General features: G+C 42.1%; 3 protein-coding genes across 6 annotated transcripts; 2 read left to right on the top strand and 1 right to left on the bottom strand.

The window, feature by feature from the left end:
* The first annotated feature begins 360 nt into the window (after positions 1 to 360).
* On the top strand, positions 361 to 4949 carry mrpl24 (mitochondrial ribosomal protein L24). 2 transcript variants are annotated; one of them, XM_080836605.1, is made up of 6 exons: positions 361 to 424; positions 3057 to 3244; positions 3338 to 3433; positions 3748 to 3851; positions 4160 to 4290; positions 4458 to 4949. In XM_080836605.1, the coding sequence occupies exons 2-6, from the start codon at positions 3062 to 3064 to the stop codon at positions 4592 to 4594; spliced, it is 651 nt and encodes a 216-aa protein (XP_080692731.1). In that variant the 5' UTR covers positions 361 to 424; positions 3057 to 3061; the 3' UTR covers positions 4595 to 4949. The 2 variants fall into 2 exon arrangements, with proteins under 2 accessions (XP_080692731.1, XP_080692730.1); XM_080836604.1 differs by having other exon boundaries at positions 367 to 424; positions 3052 to 3244.
* A 571-nt stretch (positions 4950 to 5520) lies between these two features.
* Positions 5521 to 12417, bottom strand: sf3b4 (splicing factor 3b, subunit 4). The gene is made up of 6 exons (XM_080837403.1): positions 12374 to 12417; positions 11484 to 11612; positions 8483 to 9025; positions 7924 to 8148; positions 5899 to 6048; positions 5521 to 5729 (listed from the first exon to the last, which is right to left on the bottom strand). The coding sequence occupies exons 1-6, from the start codon at positions 12405 to 12407 to the stop codon at positions 5566 to 5568; spliced, it is 1245 nt and encodes a 414-aa protein (XP_080693529.1). The 5' UTR covers positions 12408 to 12417; the 3' UTR covers positions 5521 to 5565.
* A 125-nt stretch (positions 12418 to 12542) lies between these two features.
* Positions 12543 to 16113, top strand: naxe (NAD(P)HX epimerase). 3 transcript variants are annotated; one of them, XM_080836628.1, is made up of 7 exons: positions 12543 to 12648; positions 13269 to 13446; positions 13900 to 14008; positions 14363 to 14473; positions 14720 to 14830; positions 15092 to 15239; positions 15448 to 16113. In XM_080836628.1, exons 1-7 carry the CDS (start codon positions 12642 to 12644, stop codon positions 15648 to 15650), a joined length of 867 nt encoding a protein of 288 aa, XP_080692754.1. In that variant the 5' UTR covers positions 12543 to 12641; the 3' UTR covers positions 15651 to 16113. The 3 variants fall into 3 exon arrangements, with proteins under 3 accessions (XP_080692754.1, XP_080692753.1, XP_080692755.1); XM_080836627.1 differs by lacking the exon at positions 12543 to 12648 and adding an exon at positions 12732 to 12767; XM_080836629.1 differs by lacking the exon at positions 12543 to 12648 and adding an exon at positions 12795 to 12886.
* Positions 16114 to 16133: the final 20 nt, after the last annotated feature.

Consider the following 16133-nt stretch of genomic DNA (forward strand, 5'->3'; position numbering starts at 1 on the left):
TGAATCTTTAAAGAAAATTCGTACAAGAGTATTCATTTTCACAAGCTTTTGTTAGAACGGTTGTCTCATAACAGCTCAAATAAACCCATTTCTGACATATAACATACGTGGTTTATACGTTTATACGTGGACATATAATATACTGAGTTTGAGTGCTATGGTCTGCTAGCGTTTATCTACTTCAAATGTATTATGCACATATTTCAGAATGAGGAAATTTGTCATTTCATTTTTGAAATAACTGCTTGTAATGCAACCACTGCCGACTGAGTAACAACAGAGCTCTTGAAGGATTAAATAAATTATTTTGGTAACAAAAAACGAATCGTTTATTTCACCCGGAAGTGATACTTGAGTCACGTTCAATCGTACTCCTGGTTGACATTGAAGTGCAGCTCTCCCACCTGGACTATAAGATAAACTTGTGAGTATATTCTATTATTGGGTATTAAGCATTTTTATTGCAATTTGTATACAGGTTCGGCTTTTAAGTGATTTCATTAATTTGTTACAGTGCAACTGTGAGTCTCACCTAAGCAGATATAGGCTAACGAAGCAATTTGCGAGCCTACGATTTTGAACCATGCAGATTGGGGAGACATTACCATTTTTTTTTCATTCAGTTTAATACTATCCTAATATGTGGATTAGGATGGGTCAGGTTGTCTATTCATTTAGCGTAACGTTCCTCTTGGGTCGAAAACTCCCGGTCTGCACGACATATTCTGGCAAAGCAAGATCACTTGTGTCAGTTGTGTGAAAATAGTGTTTGAAGCTGGACGTCATATGTTGCTAGATCTCATGTAGATCAAGTGTTCTGTTCTGCTCTTCATTATTCAACCAGATTTATTTTGTCAATTTAATTTTTTGTGTTTTGCATCAGTAAGGGTGAGGTACTGACGACTCTCTTGTCAGTGTAGTTGGAGAACCAGGCTTTTAGTATTCAGGTTTTAGTATTGAGGTAAGAGGTGAAACGGTCTGCTGTTACTCACATCAAAGACCTCTGAAATACAGAATACATGAAAGGATAAAGTCGTTGTCTTGTGCACATTAAAGAGCTCCTGAAATTCCTGGGCTGTAGGGTTTTTTTAATATAATATTTCAACCTAAAGTGTCTCTAGATTAGATTCAACTTTATTGTCATTGTGCAGAGTATAAGTCAATTACATAGGCCTATTAGCATCTAGCCAGAAGTGCGAAATAACAGTATTATTCACAGATAAGTGCAGGTAAGTAAGAAGATAAGTGTATCTTAAAGTATGTTCAGTCTTAATGACAATGACAACATGCAGATGATTGTGTAGTGTACAGGGTTAGAAAGGGTAGGGCATATATAATGATTGTATGTGTAATACAGACAAAATGAACTGTACAATCTAAATAATAGTAATCTGAACAACCTGAGAGGTTCAGCCTGTGCAAGAATGAGAAGTGCAAATATAAAAGTTCTGGTACAGGGCAGTAATGAGTGAAATTGCTTAGCGTTCTGGTGTAGAGTTCAGCGGACAGGGAAGAAGCGCTTCCTTAGCCAGCTGGTGCAGGAGCAGAGGCTCCTATAACGCCGGCTGGATGGAAGGAGAGTAAAAGTCCATGGTGGGATGCATCCTTGATCATAGTATTCAACCTGTTCAGATAGTGTTTATGGTAAATGGCAGTTTTCACCACCCACTGGCTGGAGTGCTTAAGGGTCTGATGTAGAGCAATTGCCATACCACACTGCAGATGCAGTGTGCAGTTGGTGAGTATGCTCTCAATGGTACAGCTCTAAAAGTCCACCAGTATTGTGGGACAGAGGGAAGCTTTCTTAAAGAGGACCTATTATGCTTTTCAATTTTTTCCCTTTCCTTTACGGTGTTATATAGCTTTTGTTCATGTAAACGGTCTGCAAAGTCACAAAGCCCAAAGTGCACACCAGAGGGAGTAACTCTCCCACAGAAACCCCTTTCCTCAGCTGCCTGAAATGCCTAGTTTGTCCTTTGCCCTTTGTCACAAGATGATGCAATCATGAAACATAATCCTTATTGCCCACCTAGCTGACCAATTTCAGCACACTAGGCTCATCAGTAGGGGGGCTTAAAGACACAGGCGCTCTAACAGAGTGTTTCAGACAGAGGGTGAATAGAGATGTACAATATGAAAAAAATTATGTGTTTTCGGAGTATTAAAGCATGTACATCTATTGTAGTAGACCTTCTTTAAGGAAGGAAGTAAAGGCACGGGCGGACTTCAGGTACCAGGTGAGATCATCTGAGATGTGGATGCCAAAGAATTTGAAGCTTGATGCACGCTCCACTACAGCGCCGTTGATGTAGATGGGGGGCATGTGCATGGCTCTCAGCTCCCCTGAAGTCCACAATGATCTCCCTAGTCTTCTGGGTGTTAAGGGCCAGGACCTCGTCCCTGTAGGCCCTCTCATTGTCCCCTCAGATCAGACCTACCACCGTGATGTCGTCTGCAAACTTGATTTTGGTGTTAGAACCATGCACAGGAACACAGTCTTGGGTGAAGAGGGAGTACAGCAGGCGGCTCAGCGCAAAGCCTTGTGGCACTCTGGTGTTTAGGGTGAGGGAGGAGATGAAGAGGTTGTCTAATTTAACAGGTTTTGGCCTGTTCGTCAGAAAGTCTGAAGTCCAATTGCCAAGCTGGCTAAGCATCGGGATCAGACTGGAGGAGATAAAAGTGTTGAATGCTGAGCTGAAGTCAGTGAGCAGCATTCTGATGTTAGAGTTGGGACTGTCCACGTGGGTCAGGGCAGAGTGAAGTGCCGTGCAGATTGTGTCCTGTTCACCTGCTGGTGTGGTTGGCAAACTGATGGCGTACCAGGGTAGTGGGGAGACAGGATTTCAGATGTTAGAGAACTTTCAAAGCAGTTTGCAATGATGCATGCATTCACACACACACTTTATGCTGAGAAATGTGTCTTCCTTAAAGGACAGGTGTATAGAATACACAAAGTCAGAATGTTGAGATCTCATACATATGTCTTCTTTTATTTTCTGAAGTTTGTGTCATGTGCTTTCCTAATCAAAGTGTTATTGTTGCTCTCACAAGGACAGATACAATGAGGCTTACAGCCTTGTTGTCCATGGCTGCGAAAGCAGCCTTCCCTCGTGACTACCGCTACGGGACAAGTAGGCCCTGGACATTTGCAGCAAAGAGACGAAACCCACCTGGGCTACATAGGAGAAAGGTTTTTGTGGACGACATTCCAAACGAGAACTGGTCGGTGTTCAAAGGTGACACGGTACGTTCTGCAACAAGTCACAGTCACAGACCCACTCAACAGTACTGTCAGGAAAGCTTGATCTGACTAAACTGTTTTTGGTGTTTCATCCAGGTGGAGATATTAGCTGGAAAGGACAAAGGAAAACAGGGCAAAGTGATCCAGGTGTTCAGACATCGCAACTGGGTCATTTTAGAGGGACTCAATGCGGTAAATAAAACAAGAAGCCATCAATATATAATATATTAATATGCCTGTTTATGTCTGTGCTGCAAGGTTAGTCATTCAGTCTTCATTCCATGGACGACTTGTTCAGGTCCATGTGCCAGGATTAGAAAAAGTGTTTGTGAATTGTAACACAACTCTCCGTTGTTTATGTTAGCATGTGAATTTTTCAATTCCATGATGTTTTCTTGAGAATGAGAGTTCCAAAATGTTTGTGGGAATTCAAATTGAATGAAATGTGTGTATACTGTCGAGAGGGCTTGTCTACATGTAACACTTCTTTATGTGGTTCTCTACAGCATTACAGATTCATTGGAAAGACTAACGATTACCGAGGCACCTACATTGCCAGTGAGGCTCCCTTATTGCTAACTCAGATTTCCCTCATCGACCCCACTGATAGGTAATATTTTTTTTGTTTTTATTCATATTTTTGTCTTTGAATTAACTTAACAGCATCAGAACATAATAAGTGCAGTTGGCGTCTTGATCTTATGTCCCGTTTTGGAACTGACATGAATTTGTAATCCTGTTATAGAATTTACAGTCTTAAATATAGGAGCCTGAGACGGTCACCAATTTAAAAAACAAAAGAAGTAGAAAGCCTCATTTTATCCTTTTGAGTGTGTACAATATCTTCATTCCTACTGTCTCACATAATTTCACACTAGTATAGGCTGAGTATTTCTCTGGTCCATCCCCACTCAACAGGAAACCAACAGAGGTAGGCTGGAGGTTTACAGAGGAAGGGGAGAGGGTACGTGTGTCCACCAGAACAGGACGCATCATTCCCAAGCCCCCTGTTCAAAGGAGTGATGGGGTCGTCCGCGAGCAATGGAAGGGTGAGCCCCAAAGTCATATTTGTAACTTCTCAAGTGACTCTTCCATTGTTAACCGCTAATAAGCAGCATCTTGTTGCCGTGAAAAGCCTTTGAATCTGCATTAGGTGATACGCAGTGGAGAACGTATTAGTAATACAGTGCCCTCTCCTCCCTCCATTTTCCTCCAGATGGACCTAAAGACACACCAACTGAAGACGCACTGCTGAAGACCTACACGCCATCTTTGAAGACTCTTGAAGAGGAGGTCATGGATGCAATGGGAATTAAAGAGGACAGAAGAAACCATACCTCGTACTGGTATTGATGAAGCTTACTCAAAGATCAGACTTGTACATGCATCTTCAGTTCCAATTATCAGCACGACCAGTTGGACTATGTATTTATACACGTTCTATTTTTTTTATACACAATTTTGTGCATAGGTGGGTCTATAATGATTTTTTTGCTTACAGTGGTTTGTAAGCTGGTTATGTAAGGTCAAAAAGCCTATCATGGACACCCCAGTGTGTACACTCCACAAATTTGGGCCCAGCAGCAGTGACATGAAATCTGTGGCGAGACCCACGATCCAGTGTTTTTTGCAGGATTTACAGAACAGAAACATTTGAACATTCACCAATTTCTGTTGCAAATTACAATAAATTCCATCTTAGACATGACATTAAATTGTCGCATTCACATTTGTATTGCTTCATACAGGTTTTTTTCCCATGTTAAAGAGAATCCTTCATACTTGCAATTTCATAGCTTTGTTGTGGAGACACATCTTAAAGTGGCCTTATCTGAGGTCCTTGTGTTAGACACAAATGGATCATCTAGGTACTTTGATATGTAACATGGGCACAAGAGTGCCAAGAAGGGTTGTGTTGTTTTAAGATGCCAGTAACGCCAACAAATACTCAGCATTAACTTAGCCTTTCACTAAATGAGCACGCTGTATATGTTTGAGAACCAACTGCAATAGCATTTACAGTCATGGGGTCGTACATGCAGCTGGTTCACTCTACACACCAAGATTGTGGAGATTCTTAGAATTATTATACTGCTGTGGGTTATTATAGGTTACCGTTACTTTTTTTTTTAAGAGCTGGTCATGAAAGGCAACTCAATTAATATAAAAGGATCTTAAAAGTGGTAGTAAAAACCTTTATTCTCTGTCCATTCAGAAAGTGAACAGTGAAAAGAAATTAGATACAAAATAACAATCAAGCTTTCTGTGACAATGGAAAAACCTAGGAATGAAAATAAAAACATGATGCTCCTGACGGTTGAGGATTAAGGGGGCATTGGCCTCATGGGCCCCCGTGGTGGCGCAGGGGGTCGTGGGGGCATCGGTGGACCCCTCTGGAAGCCGAATGGAGGAGGCCGGGGAGGGCCACCCGCATACCCTGGAGGAGGCATCGGAGGAGGCCCTCTCATGCCTGGAGGCATTGGTGGTCCTACAAGAGATAACGCACTCAGTACCAACTATAAATGCTGCCAACATTCTTCAAATATAATTCCCCAAATCAAACTCAGTACTGAAATGTACAGGAAGTCAATACACGTTACAGTATGGCAATGCAAGAGCTAGGTTAGCGGTTAGTCCTTCATTGTTGCTGCACTTACCCATCCCAAACGGCCCTCTGGGAGGCATGCCCATATGTGGTGGGGGCATTCCTGGCGGAGGAGCCCTGTGCTGGTTGGAGCCTGGAGGACCCGGTGGTGGAGGCACCATACCCGGAGGAGCAGGGGGAGGCATGGGCATCTGGGGCATGGCTGCAACAGAGGGTTGGGGACCAGAAATGGGTTTAACTTCCTTGAATGATTCAAATGAAGTGTCTTTGGTTTATTTCAAACCCGCCTCAAACTTCTTTGTGAATGTGTTTTAAATTAAATAATAAGTTGAACACTAAGTCAAATGTTAGCGTTATATTAAGTTTGAAGATTATAGTTTGACACTGCAGCAAAAGCAGTGTAGTGTCGGTGGTAGTCCAACCAAAGACTTCATTACCCACAATTCCCTTATCACCTAAACTTTCTTATCTGCATTCTGCAAGACAGCATTGGCTGCAAACAAGGTGTTAAAATCGTGACGTACTTTTGCCTATAAACTGCGTTGAAACGATACATTCACTCTCTTTGTGCTCTCTCTACTCTGGCGTTGGCCAGCTCACATCTCTCTATCTCCTGGCGTCGGCCAAGGAGCGTCTTCGTCCTTCCACCGTCACCTAGTGAAGGCCTACTCTTTTGTTTTCAACAAAGACAATCTCTAGTTAGCCAAACACTGCCCGCTAACTGAGACAACGTAAGTTAAGCAAAGCAGCTAACAATAAGACCTGCCAGTTAACTCTGCAACGGGAGAAACAAAGCACAACAGAGACCTCGCGGAAACTGCAACATTCCGAGCGATCAAATCCTCCGATCTAAACTGCAGTGTAATACCGACGACATCACAGTAAGGACAACTTTCTCCACCTACGGACTTCTTCTCTGCCTCAGGAACATCGGATGCGCCAACACTTTTCCAAAGGACTGGTAACATCGACTGGGCAGTTAGCTATCTAGCTATTCACAACCTGGCTAAGCATAGGACTGTTTACATATGCCATTGTTCATGTATTGTATCTGTTTTGTTTACCGAACATAACTGTTATATACTTTCATTGTTAGTTGGTAGTTGGCTTCGCCACACCATCCAAGGGAAATCGTTAGGATAGCTTATCAGACACACGAGTCTTGCATGCATTACTAACCATCTCTTTATTCTAACATGGCATCTTAAATCACATACGATTACAAATACATTGGCCATCATATAGCCACACACGCTAAGCTCATAATCGAACTTCCCGCTGCATAGGCTCGTCCCTTACATACCACACTTGTATGTTCACGAACGTGCATACACATGCACGCGGAACTACGGTAGTCAGGACAAAGGGACACACGCACATACTTTCAGGCGCGCTCCTAAAAGCGCAACACCGAGTTTACAAGCTCGCTCACACACACACTCCCTCTCCCTTACACATACATATACTTCTTCAATTAATTAGTTAGGTACATTTAGCTAGATTACATATTGTGTGTTATTTCTTTATCATTGTGTAATAAATACTTTGATTTATATACGCTGGTTTATTTAATGTTACACAAGAATGGACGTTGTCAACCTCTTCTATTCAGAACTCCAATGACCTTCAACCATACTATTAATAAGGTAACTTTGTTGTAGTTATTAATTTAATTATTAATCAGAGTTCCAAATTGATAGTATAATATATTTTATGAGACTGATATATTTAATGAGACTGATTTGTGGATTATCAACTTAATTGATCTGCCTTTGTGTTGAATGGTTGATCCCTGTCCAATCGGGTGAGATTACCAACATATTGTTGCTGTTACAAGGACAGCACCAGTGTGTCTTGGTGGCCCTCGTGAAGTCAATATCACAATTCATACACAATTGCACCCACATTCACCCGGCGCCTGCTCACTGGGTAAGATACCTACATAATCTGGTACTCCCAAATGAGAATGGTACCCATTTTACCTACAGTAGCAACAGCTAATTCAACTTAAGTGGACCCATTTTACACCCCTCAGCCCTAAACACTCGCATGTTATGTATATTTGGTGGTTGCATACCATGGGGGAATGGTAAATGGCCTTGATGTCCTTGGTGTCCTTGATGTCCTTGATGTCCTTGATGTCCTTGGTGTCCTTGGTGTCCTTGGTGTCCTTGATGGCCTTGATGGCCTTGACCTCCCTGTCCGCCACCGCCGCCGTGAGGCATGCCCATGCCAGGTGGCATCCCGGGGGGCATGGAGAAGGGAGGAGGAACAGGTGGGACGGAACCTGGCGGAGGCATACCTGCAAAGCAACAGGAAACACAGGCTTTCCTCAGTATACAGGTTCACTGATATATGTGAACAGCATTAGTCAAAATATTTCTGATAATGTTACAGGTAGGATGTCTAATGAATCTGAAACAAAGGTATTTATTGCAAATTACTTTGTGCAAAGGATGCCTTACGGACTTGACAACTGGTAGTGTAAAGATAGACAGGAATGTCACCGTTTCTCCAAATTCATCTGTTGTGACTTTGCCCATCTTCAAAACAACAGCTCAAATACGGCTTATCAGCACTCTGGATAAAACTCAATTGACCGTATCTACATGCGAAACCCAACGGCCCGAACTCACCTGGCATAGGCATGCCTGCTCCGAGAGTAGTCATAACTGGGGTGGGAACTGAGGGCGGGGGTGGGGCATCGGCAAACAGCTGATGCGGCCGGTCGGCCTGCGAGAGCGGGTTCTGCGCAGCCAGCAGCCTCTCGGCGGCTGAGCCGTGCCTCTCGCCCTTGGAGTCCTTCTTGAAGGCGTAGGAGACTGTGATGGGCCTGTTGCAGAGATACTGGCCGTTCATGGCCTCGATGGCTGCGTCCGAGGCGTCAAAGCTGGCGAAATTGATGAAGGCGTAGCCCTTGGAGTTGCCTGTGTCAGGGTCGCGCATGATCTTGGGTGTCTGGAGGATGACCCCAAAGGCGCTGAAGGTGTCGTACAACAGCTTCTCGTCGATTTCTGGATCCAAATTACCGATGAAGATGTTAGCACCCACGTCCAGGTTCTTGTTGTGGGCAGAGGCCTTATTGACACGTATAGGCTTTCCATAAAGCTTTATCATGTTCATGATCTTTATGGCGTAATCTGCATCCTCTTCGCTAAGGAACTCCACAAAACCATAACCTTTGAGAAAATGAAATAGATATTCAGTTTTATAACAGATTGGCAGATGCAATAGTTACAATCAGTTATGACTAGGGATGCACCGATATTGAAGACATTTCTAGATCGGGTATCGGTGACAATTAAAAATGGTTATGTATATAGGTAGCAGAGGAGGCTCTTCCATTGAGGAAACGGAGGAAGAACCTCCCCAAACTTTTTGAGTAATGTATTTTTGTAATTTAACTGATTAAACTCCTTTAAAAATGCAGTTTGATATCAGTATTTAATACTATGCATATTATAATTTGTTTCCCTGAGTTAAAATAACATAAGCACCCCCTATCGTAACAAGAAACTACTGCACGGAGGACGTCCTCCCTTTGGCTCCCATTGAGATCAATGGAATCTGTCTCTGACACTGGCGGCTCATGGGGCTCATTCACTTACATTGCCCAGGGGAGGAAAGACCTCCCTAGCGTCTGAGTCTGCGCCAACATCGCTTAACCAATAAACAACGGATTTGGCGTTGGAGGGAAGGGATTAGACATTAATACCGAAAGAAGTTTCCCTCTTCAACCACTCTGCAGAAGGATACCGATAACACGTCACCCTTAAAGATTGTTGTAGAAAGATGGCAAATAAAGAGCATGTGCAATGGAAAACGAAGATATTGTTCGTGTTTTATTGAACAAACCGTTTCATTCATTGAGCTACAGAGAGAAGGTTAGTAAAAAAAAAACAGGGAAACCTGTTCCAAAAATCCAAGTCACTAAACCCAATGGTAAAACCGCTGCCGTATAATGCAAACTGGTATGCGAAATACTTATAGCTCACTGGTACCATAAAAAAACAATCGGCTGTACTGTTTTGTTTTTAAATCGTTCATACGCCTATTGTTAGTCTGAATGTTCACGTTCAGCTGACATTCTGAATGGAAATTGTTAATCAATGTTTCAGAACGCGATGTGTTTCGTATGTATTCTAATTAGCCTACACATTGACCAACACTCAATAACAATGTTATGCTAACAGCCCATGTTAATAGTTCTGAAATAATGTTCCCTTACTTGTTGCCTTTGTAACTTATTGTTTAATATTGTGGAAAGGATGTTAGTGAATGATTCAGAGCATGATGCATTTTAAATGGCATCACTTTTGGTCTTTTTTTTTTTCTTAAAACAATTGCAGCTAAAAATAAAATTAGTCAAATAATAACCAATAGCTTTAGTAATTGAGGGGGAAAATAGGCCAAATGGTAGGCCCAAAATTTAGAATGTAGTTTTTCAAATCAAGAGTAGGCCTGATTCGACTAATTGGCTTTGCATCCTTTCCTTCTGGCCTTGTCTAGTCCAAAGACATGCTGCCCACCAGCCTTTTAAGTACAATCAATTGTATCCCTGCCTGCGATTTTGTAGTACTGTAGTCCACAAAAACACCCTGAAACAACTTGTATCTCACATACTTATGCCACCAACGGAATAAGCAGGCCAATGGCAACCAGGCGCACAGTCCTTCCTCCCTCACTTTAAAAACCACCAGCCGCCACTGATAGGTAGTGTATTATGAGTGCCCGTTGCTATTAGTAGCGATTAGCATGCTAAGCGGAGATTTATGTCCTGATGTTGATTCGCTGTAATAAAGATGGGTTCATCCTGTTAAGATTTCGACTGGATGAGCTATGAATGAGATTCATGTTGCCTTGTGTAATGTCCACAATTATATGTATCGAGTAATATTAGTTGTGAAATTGTTATCGTTTAGCAATAACTCATGATAAAGTAATTCAGTGCAGTGCTAATTAGTCCCCATTCTCATTGCAGACACACACATATGTAGGACCACATGCATCGTCATGTAATGGAAATTGATGAATGCACATTAAAGGGAGATAAAGAATACTGCTTTGGTAATCGTGGGTCTTTTAACAGACTAGAACCAGCAACTACATTAACAGGTCACCATGCTGAGCCTCTACAATGTAACGTAAAAGTTGACGCTAGCGGATATATGATTGCTAACTAATATGAACACTAGCGCGACACGTTAGAACGTACATTATTTGTGATTATTTTTAGCCTATGGTATGAATTGATAGTGATGACTAGACATGATGTTAAGTAGCAAATGAGCAAAAAATGCACCAAGGTTTCATGTTATGCACTCCTCATTTCTCCCTCTTGCACGTGTGGTCACACACATACACACAGTTACCATAGTTTTGCGCTGTTTTTTTATATCGGTATCAGATCGGTATCGGCCGATACTAAACCTCAGATATCGGTATCGGAGGTGAAAAAAGCGGCTCGGTCCCTAGTTATGACTGCATTCACCACGAAAAACAGCTACACTAATGCTAGATCATATGTGATCTTCTACTAAATGCATCAATGTAATGTTATCTCACATTAAATCAAAATGAATTACATTCCCGATTATTTCCTGTGTTGGCAATGATCATTATGTGTGCTATATTTACCTTGGTGCTGTCCTGTGACCCTGTCTTTAGGCATGTGTGTGTTCACGACGGGTCCTGCTTGCAGGAAAAGCTCCCACAGGAGAGGTTCAGAGACCTTCTCGTCCAGGCCACCCACATACACAGTGGCATCTAAAAGATGGTGATGATGGAGAGACCAGATACAATTATTCACAGTTCACACAACATGCATTTCAATTTGATACACATTACGCATGTAGACTACCAATGAAGAAATTACTTTTTTAGAGTGCGAGAATAACTCTTTTCTAGAGTTTTGAAATGACAGATATGCTTCAGAGAGGTTTACAGTCTTGAGATCATTGAAAATATAACCATAACCAACCAGCTATTGTCAACTTCCAGATGGAATCAAACAAATGTTTAGCCAGCTTAAGTCACGATAGCAATTTTCCATTCCTACAGATGTTCACAAGAGGTTCTACTGTCAATTCAGGCCTCCTCTCAAATCTAACCTAGCCATCAAGAGTGACCACTTAAATAGAAACTAACTTAGCTGGTGAACTACTGTTTCATCCTGCCACCAGGTGTGTGCACGAGTACTGGGCTCGTGACATTTAAAATTAAAGATACATTCATAAATGTAATAAAACTTGCGGTTGTAGGGAGTGCAAAATCACACCAATGATTTTCAAGTTAAACAACTTTAGTTACCGCTAAAAGCTACAGAAGATGCATTGTGTGAAATGAATGAACGTGTCTCCCTAGCCAGCTAGCTATGTGGTGCGGTGGATAGTTCCGACTAGAATGTAGTTGTTTGCTTTCACCACTGCTTCGTACATGGCAAAATGTAGTCATATGCTGAAATAAAAGCCCATACCATTACACTGAACAACTCCCACGTTTAAAAATATGTTTGGGAAAATAGTTACCTTGATTACGCTCTGAAATTGGCCCCGCCGCCATGTTTGAGACGGCTTGCTAACAGCGGAAGTAATTGGTCTATGTCTTCTTTGTCGGTGGTCAAGACCAAAACAATATCATTCAAACCGTCTCCACCTAGTGGACTGGAGTAAATTAACACAGTGACAACCTTTTTCCCGAACCGACAAAGGACATGTTATAAAGTTTATGAAGGCACCAGGAAAAAGAAAAAGAATATCTAAATATTAACAAGCTATCTATTTTGAAACAGTCCCCATGAGAGGTAAATGTATACTTACATCATCTTTCAATAATGCTATTATTTTGAAATGTGTGACCCGGAAATTAACTTAAAGTTCTCGCAAAAGGAAATAAGTGGGCAAATGAATGTGCAGCTTACAGGTTAGTTGTTTCTGCTTCTTTTGAGAGGTGACACCAACCATGGCTGGATTTAACACTGCCGTAATTGCAGCTGAATTAATGTAACTAAACACCAGGCCACTCAACTTGTGGTGGTTACTGTAAGGACAAGTCTTGCGTTCTTTTTTTAATGGAAGGGGTGTGTGCTATATAAATCAAGATGTGTCTTTTATTACTTGTGTGCGCTACTTTCTCTACACCTGGCCTCCTCCACATTATCATGGACATCCACAGTTGTTCTATTTTACCCGTTAATCATGGTCTTTACTTGCCCAAAACAGTGCGTGCCAAGGGCCTCTCTTGCACTACATTGATGCGAATAGAATTAATGTCACTATAAAACTGTGTCTTATTTCAGTCATGGGGGGGGGGGGGGGGGGGGGGGGTGGACTGTATGCGTGAAATGTTATTAAAAAGTTGGAGAGGACTTTTTCATGGTGACCTGTGTACTGTCCATTTTAGTCATCTTTGATGTGTTTCTAGGTGTGAAGACCAAGTGGATGTTTGGGCTCCGTACCCTGTTGGGAATTGGTTTCCTTGTGACATCTGAAGGAAGCAAGGTCTTATCACAGAGGGCATGCTCCCTCTCCCAGAGTCTCACACGCACAGAATCGCCCTGTAGAGCACTGCACAGCATGGCACATCCAGTGAAGTATCTCGGGTAGGAATCATCACAAACAAACTGCCTGGTTTTTCTTGTGGTGGGGTTTTGCAGTGGGAACATATCCTGTTATGGGCCTTTTTCAATGCCCAACACAACGAGTGCATGAAGCCCTTCTCTGTTCTCAGCAGCAAGTGGCTCTTATTATAATGTATTGTGCCCACTATCCATAACCCACTACAGAAGGGTGTATTGTGTCGTGTGGGGGTTGACAATAGCTGGAAAAGTTAACAGGATTTACAGTTTACAGTTCTGAAGAATTCTAAACGTTTATTAAACCTAACTGTATTTACTTGTCACTGACTTTATGCAGTAAGGATAAGTGGTAACAAAGTCAAATCACATGTGGCATTCAACGCAAAAGTCCCTGTACAATTACCAAACAATCTCAAAATAGGCCAGTGGGCCATGGATCTGGTCTAGATGAGAATGCCTTCTGTTGTTCGTTCACAGACAGAAAGAAGCTCAGGGCATTGACGAGGAGCTCTTCTCAGACTACAGCTTCAGTGTGGACCAGCTCATGGAGCTGGCCGGACTCAGCTGTGCCACGGCTGTCGCCAAGGTGGGACACACACTTCAGCTCAGGGAAGACACAAACCAGCAAACCTACAACCCCCTTTTTTATTCTGTGTGTCTACATGCTTGTAGTGGTGTCTTGTATTCCAAATGGCTATGGCCTCATCCTTCAACTGCCTTGATTGCCAAGCTCCTCTGGTGTCATTTGTAAAAGACTGTAAAGTTCAGCAGATTGTTCTACTTTATGACTGCAAAGTAGTTGATATTTTAGTTTGCATTTTATATTTTACTTGCATTTTTTTATATAGCAAAACTGCACATTAACCTTTAATATAGCACATAAAGCTAGTTCATATGAAATAATAAATAAAATGGACAGATATTCGTTTCCCTTCCTCAGGCCTATCCTGCTGAGTCTATGGTGAAGACAAACCCCACTGTTCTGATTATCTGTGGCCCTGGAAACAATGGTGGGGATGGCCTGGTCTGTGCACGACACCTTCAACTATTTGTGAGTAGCGTTTGGCTTGATTGACCCTTAGAAGACGAGCAATGAGTCATTACTGGGTATTAGCTGAGGAAACCTAATAAAGCCTTTTGTGACATGGAATGAATCAAGATGATTCATATATTTCAGTTATATAATAATATACGTTTTCAGTAATATGAGTGTTTTGTTTTAAAAGGTGGCTTGTTAGGATCATTAAGTCACTGTTCTTGTAAGAGTGAATGTGTGAAATGTATGTGTATCCCACAGGGCTATGAACCTACTATACTGTACCCAAAGAGGCCGAACAAACCCCTTTTCAACAACTTGACCATCCAGTGTGAGAAGATGGGAATTTCCTTCTTATCTGAGATGCCTGAGGTATAACTCCATTAAGTCATAGCACACAATAATTGGTTAGCTGGGCCTCTGTGAATGTTTGTGATACATGAATGAATTGGTTTATTCACCACCATACCATTTTTCCATAGTATCATTGGCTGACTCTTTTCAGTTAGTGTACCGTCAACCTCCTTACTCAAATCTATGCCCATAGTTGTAGGTCTGATTTGAACTGATTTGTCAGTTTTGTAGCCGCGTGATAAGTGGCTCAGCCTGACTATATCCCTTCCATCCCCCTAGGCTAAGGTGATCGATGAGGCCTACAACCTTGTGGTGGATGCCATCTTTGGCTTCAGCTTCCAGGGTGCCGTACGTGAGCCATTTGGTGCCATTTTGTCCACACTGAAGAAGACCACTGTGCCCATTGCCAGTGTTGACATCCCCTCAGGTAAGAAAGCATTTATGTGAAATATAGGAAAATCCAAATAAGATATACATATTGTAAGAGCAGTTGTGGCCATTTAGTGGTCAAAAGTAGCCCTTCAAATATATGTATATAAATTAATCAAGTAATGATCAAAACATGATTTAATTAAGTTGCACGTTTGTCATTGTACATGAATCCAACTGTCTCTCCAATTCTCCGTGTTGCAAAGGTTGGGACGTGGAGAAGGGCAGCCCAGACGGAATCCAGCCTGACATGCTCATCTCCCTCACCGCACCAAAACAAGCTGCCACCCAGTTCAGGGGACGGTACCACTTCCTAGGGGGGCGCTTTGTTCCCCCTGCCCTAGAGAAGAAGTACCAGCTCAACCTGCCCAAGTACCCCTCCACTGACTGTGTCTACCAGCTCACCTGACCACAGAGGGACTATAAACCAGGTCAAATTAGTCCTACCGAGTCTGTTCTACTCTACGGTTGGGGTTGAAATCAAAGTTTTTTTCTTTTGGATGAGTACAATGTAAAGAGCAAATAATGTCATTCTAATGAGTTATGTGTAAGACTTATTTCCTTTCCAGTTTTTTTCTGATATCCTGATTGGACAAGTAGTTCAAGTAGTTAATTGACACTAACTGGCCTTCAGATTGCATTCTGTGACTGCTGCCCAAAGGCAGGTGCCAAAAATAAAATGAAATCCATCTGCAAGAGACATGATGGATTGTTACAACTGTAAATAAATGCTCTAAGGTTGGACTTTGACAGCTAATTTGAAACACGGTCAGCAGCATTTGATAAATAGTAGATGCCCAGCACATCTGATTGGTCAGTGTTATCATTTTCACCTTGTAGACACACAGAAACAGTTACGCTATGGTTGATTCATGAAACAGTCTTCCAGAAG

Source organism: Sprattus sprattus (genome assembly GCF_963457725.1).
Source record: "Sprattus sprattus genome assembly, chromosome: 4".
Taxonomy (NCBI): Eukaryota; Metazoa; Chordata; class Actinopteri; order Clupeiformes; family Clupeidae; genus Sprattus; species Sprattus sprattus.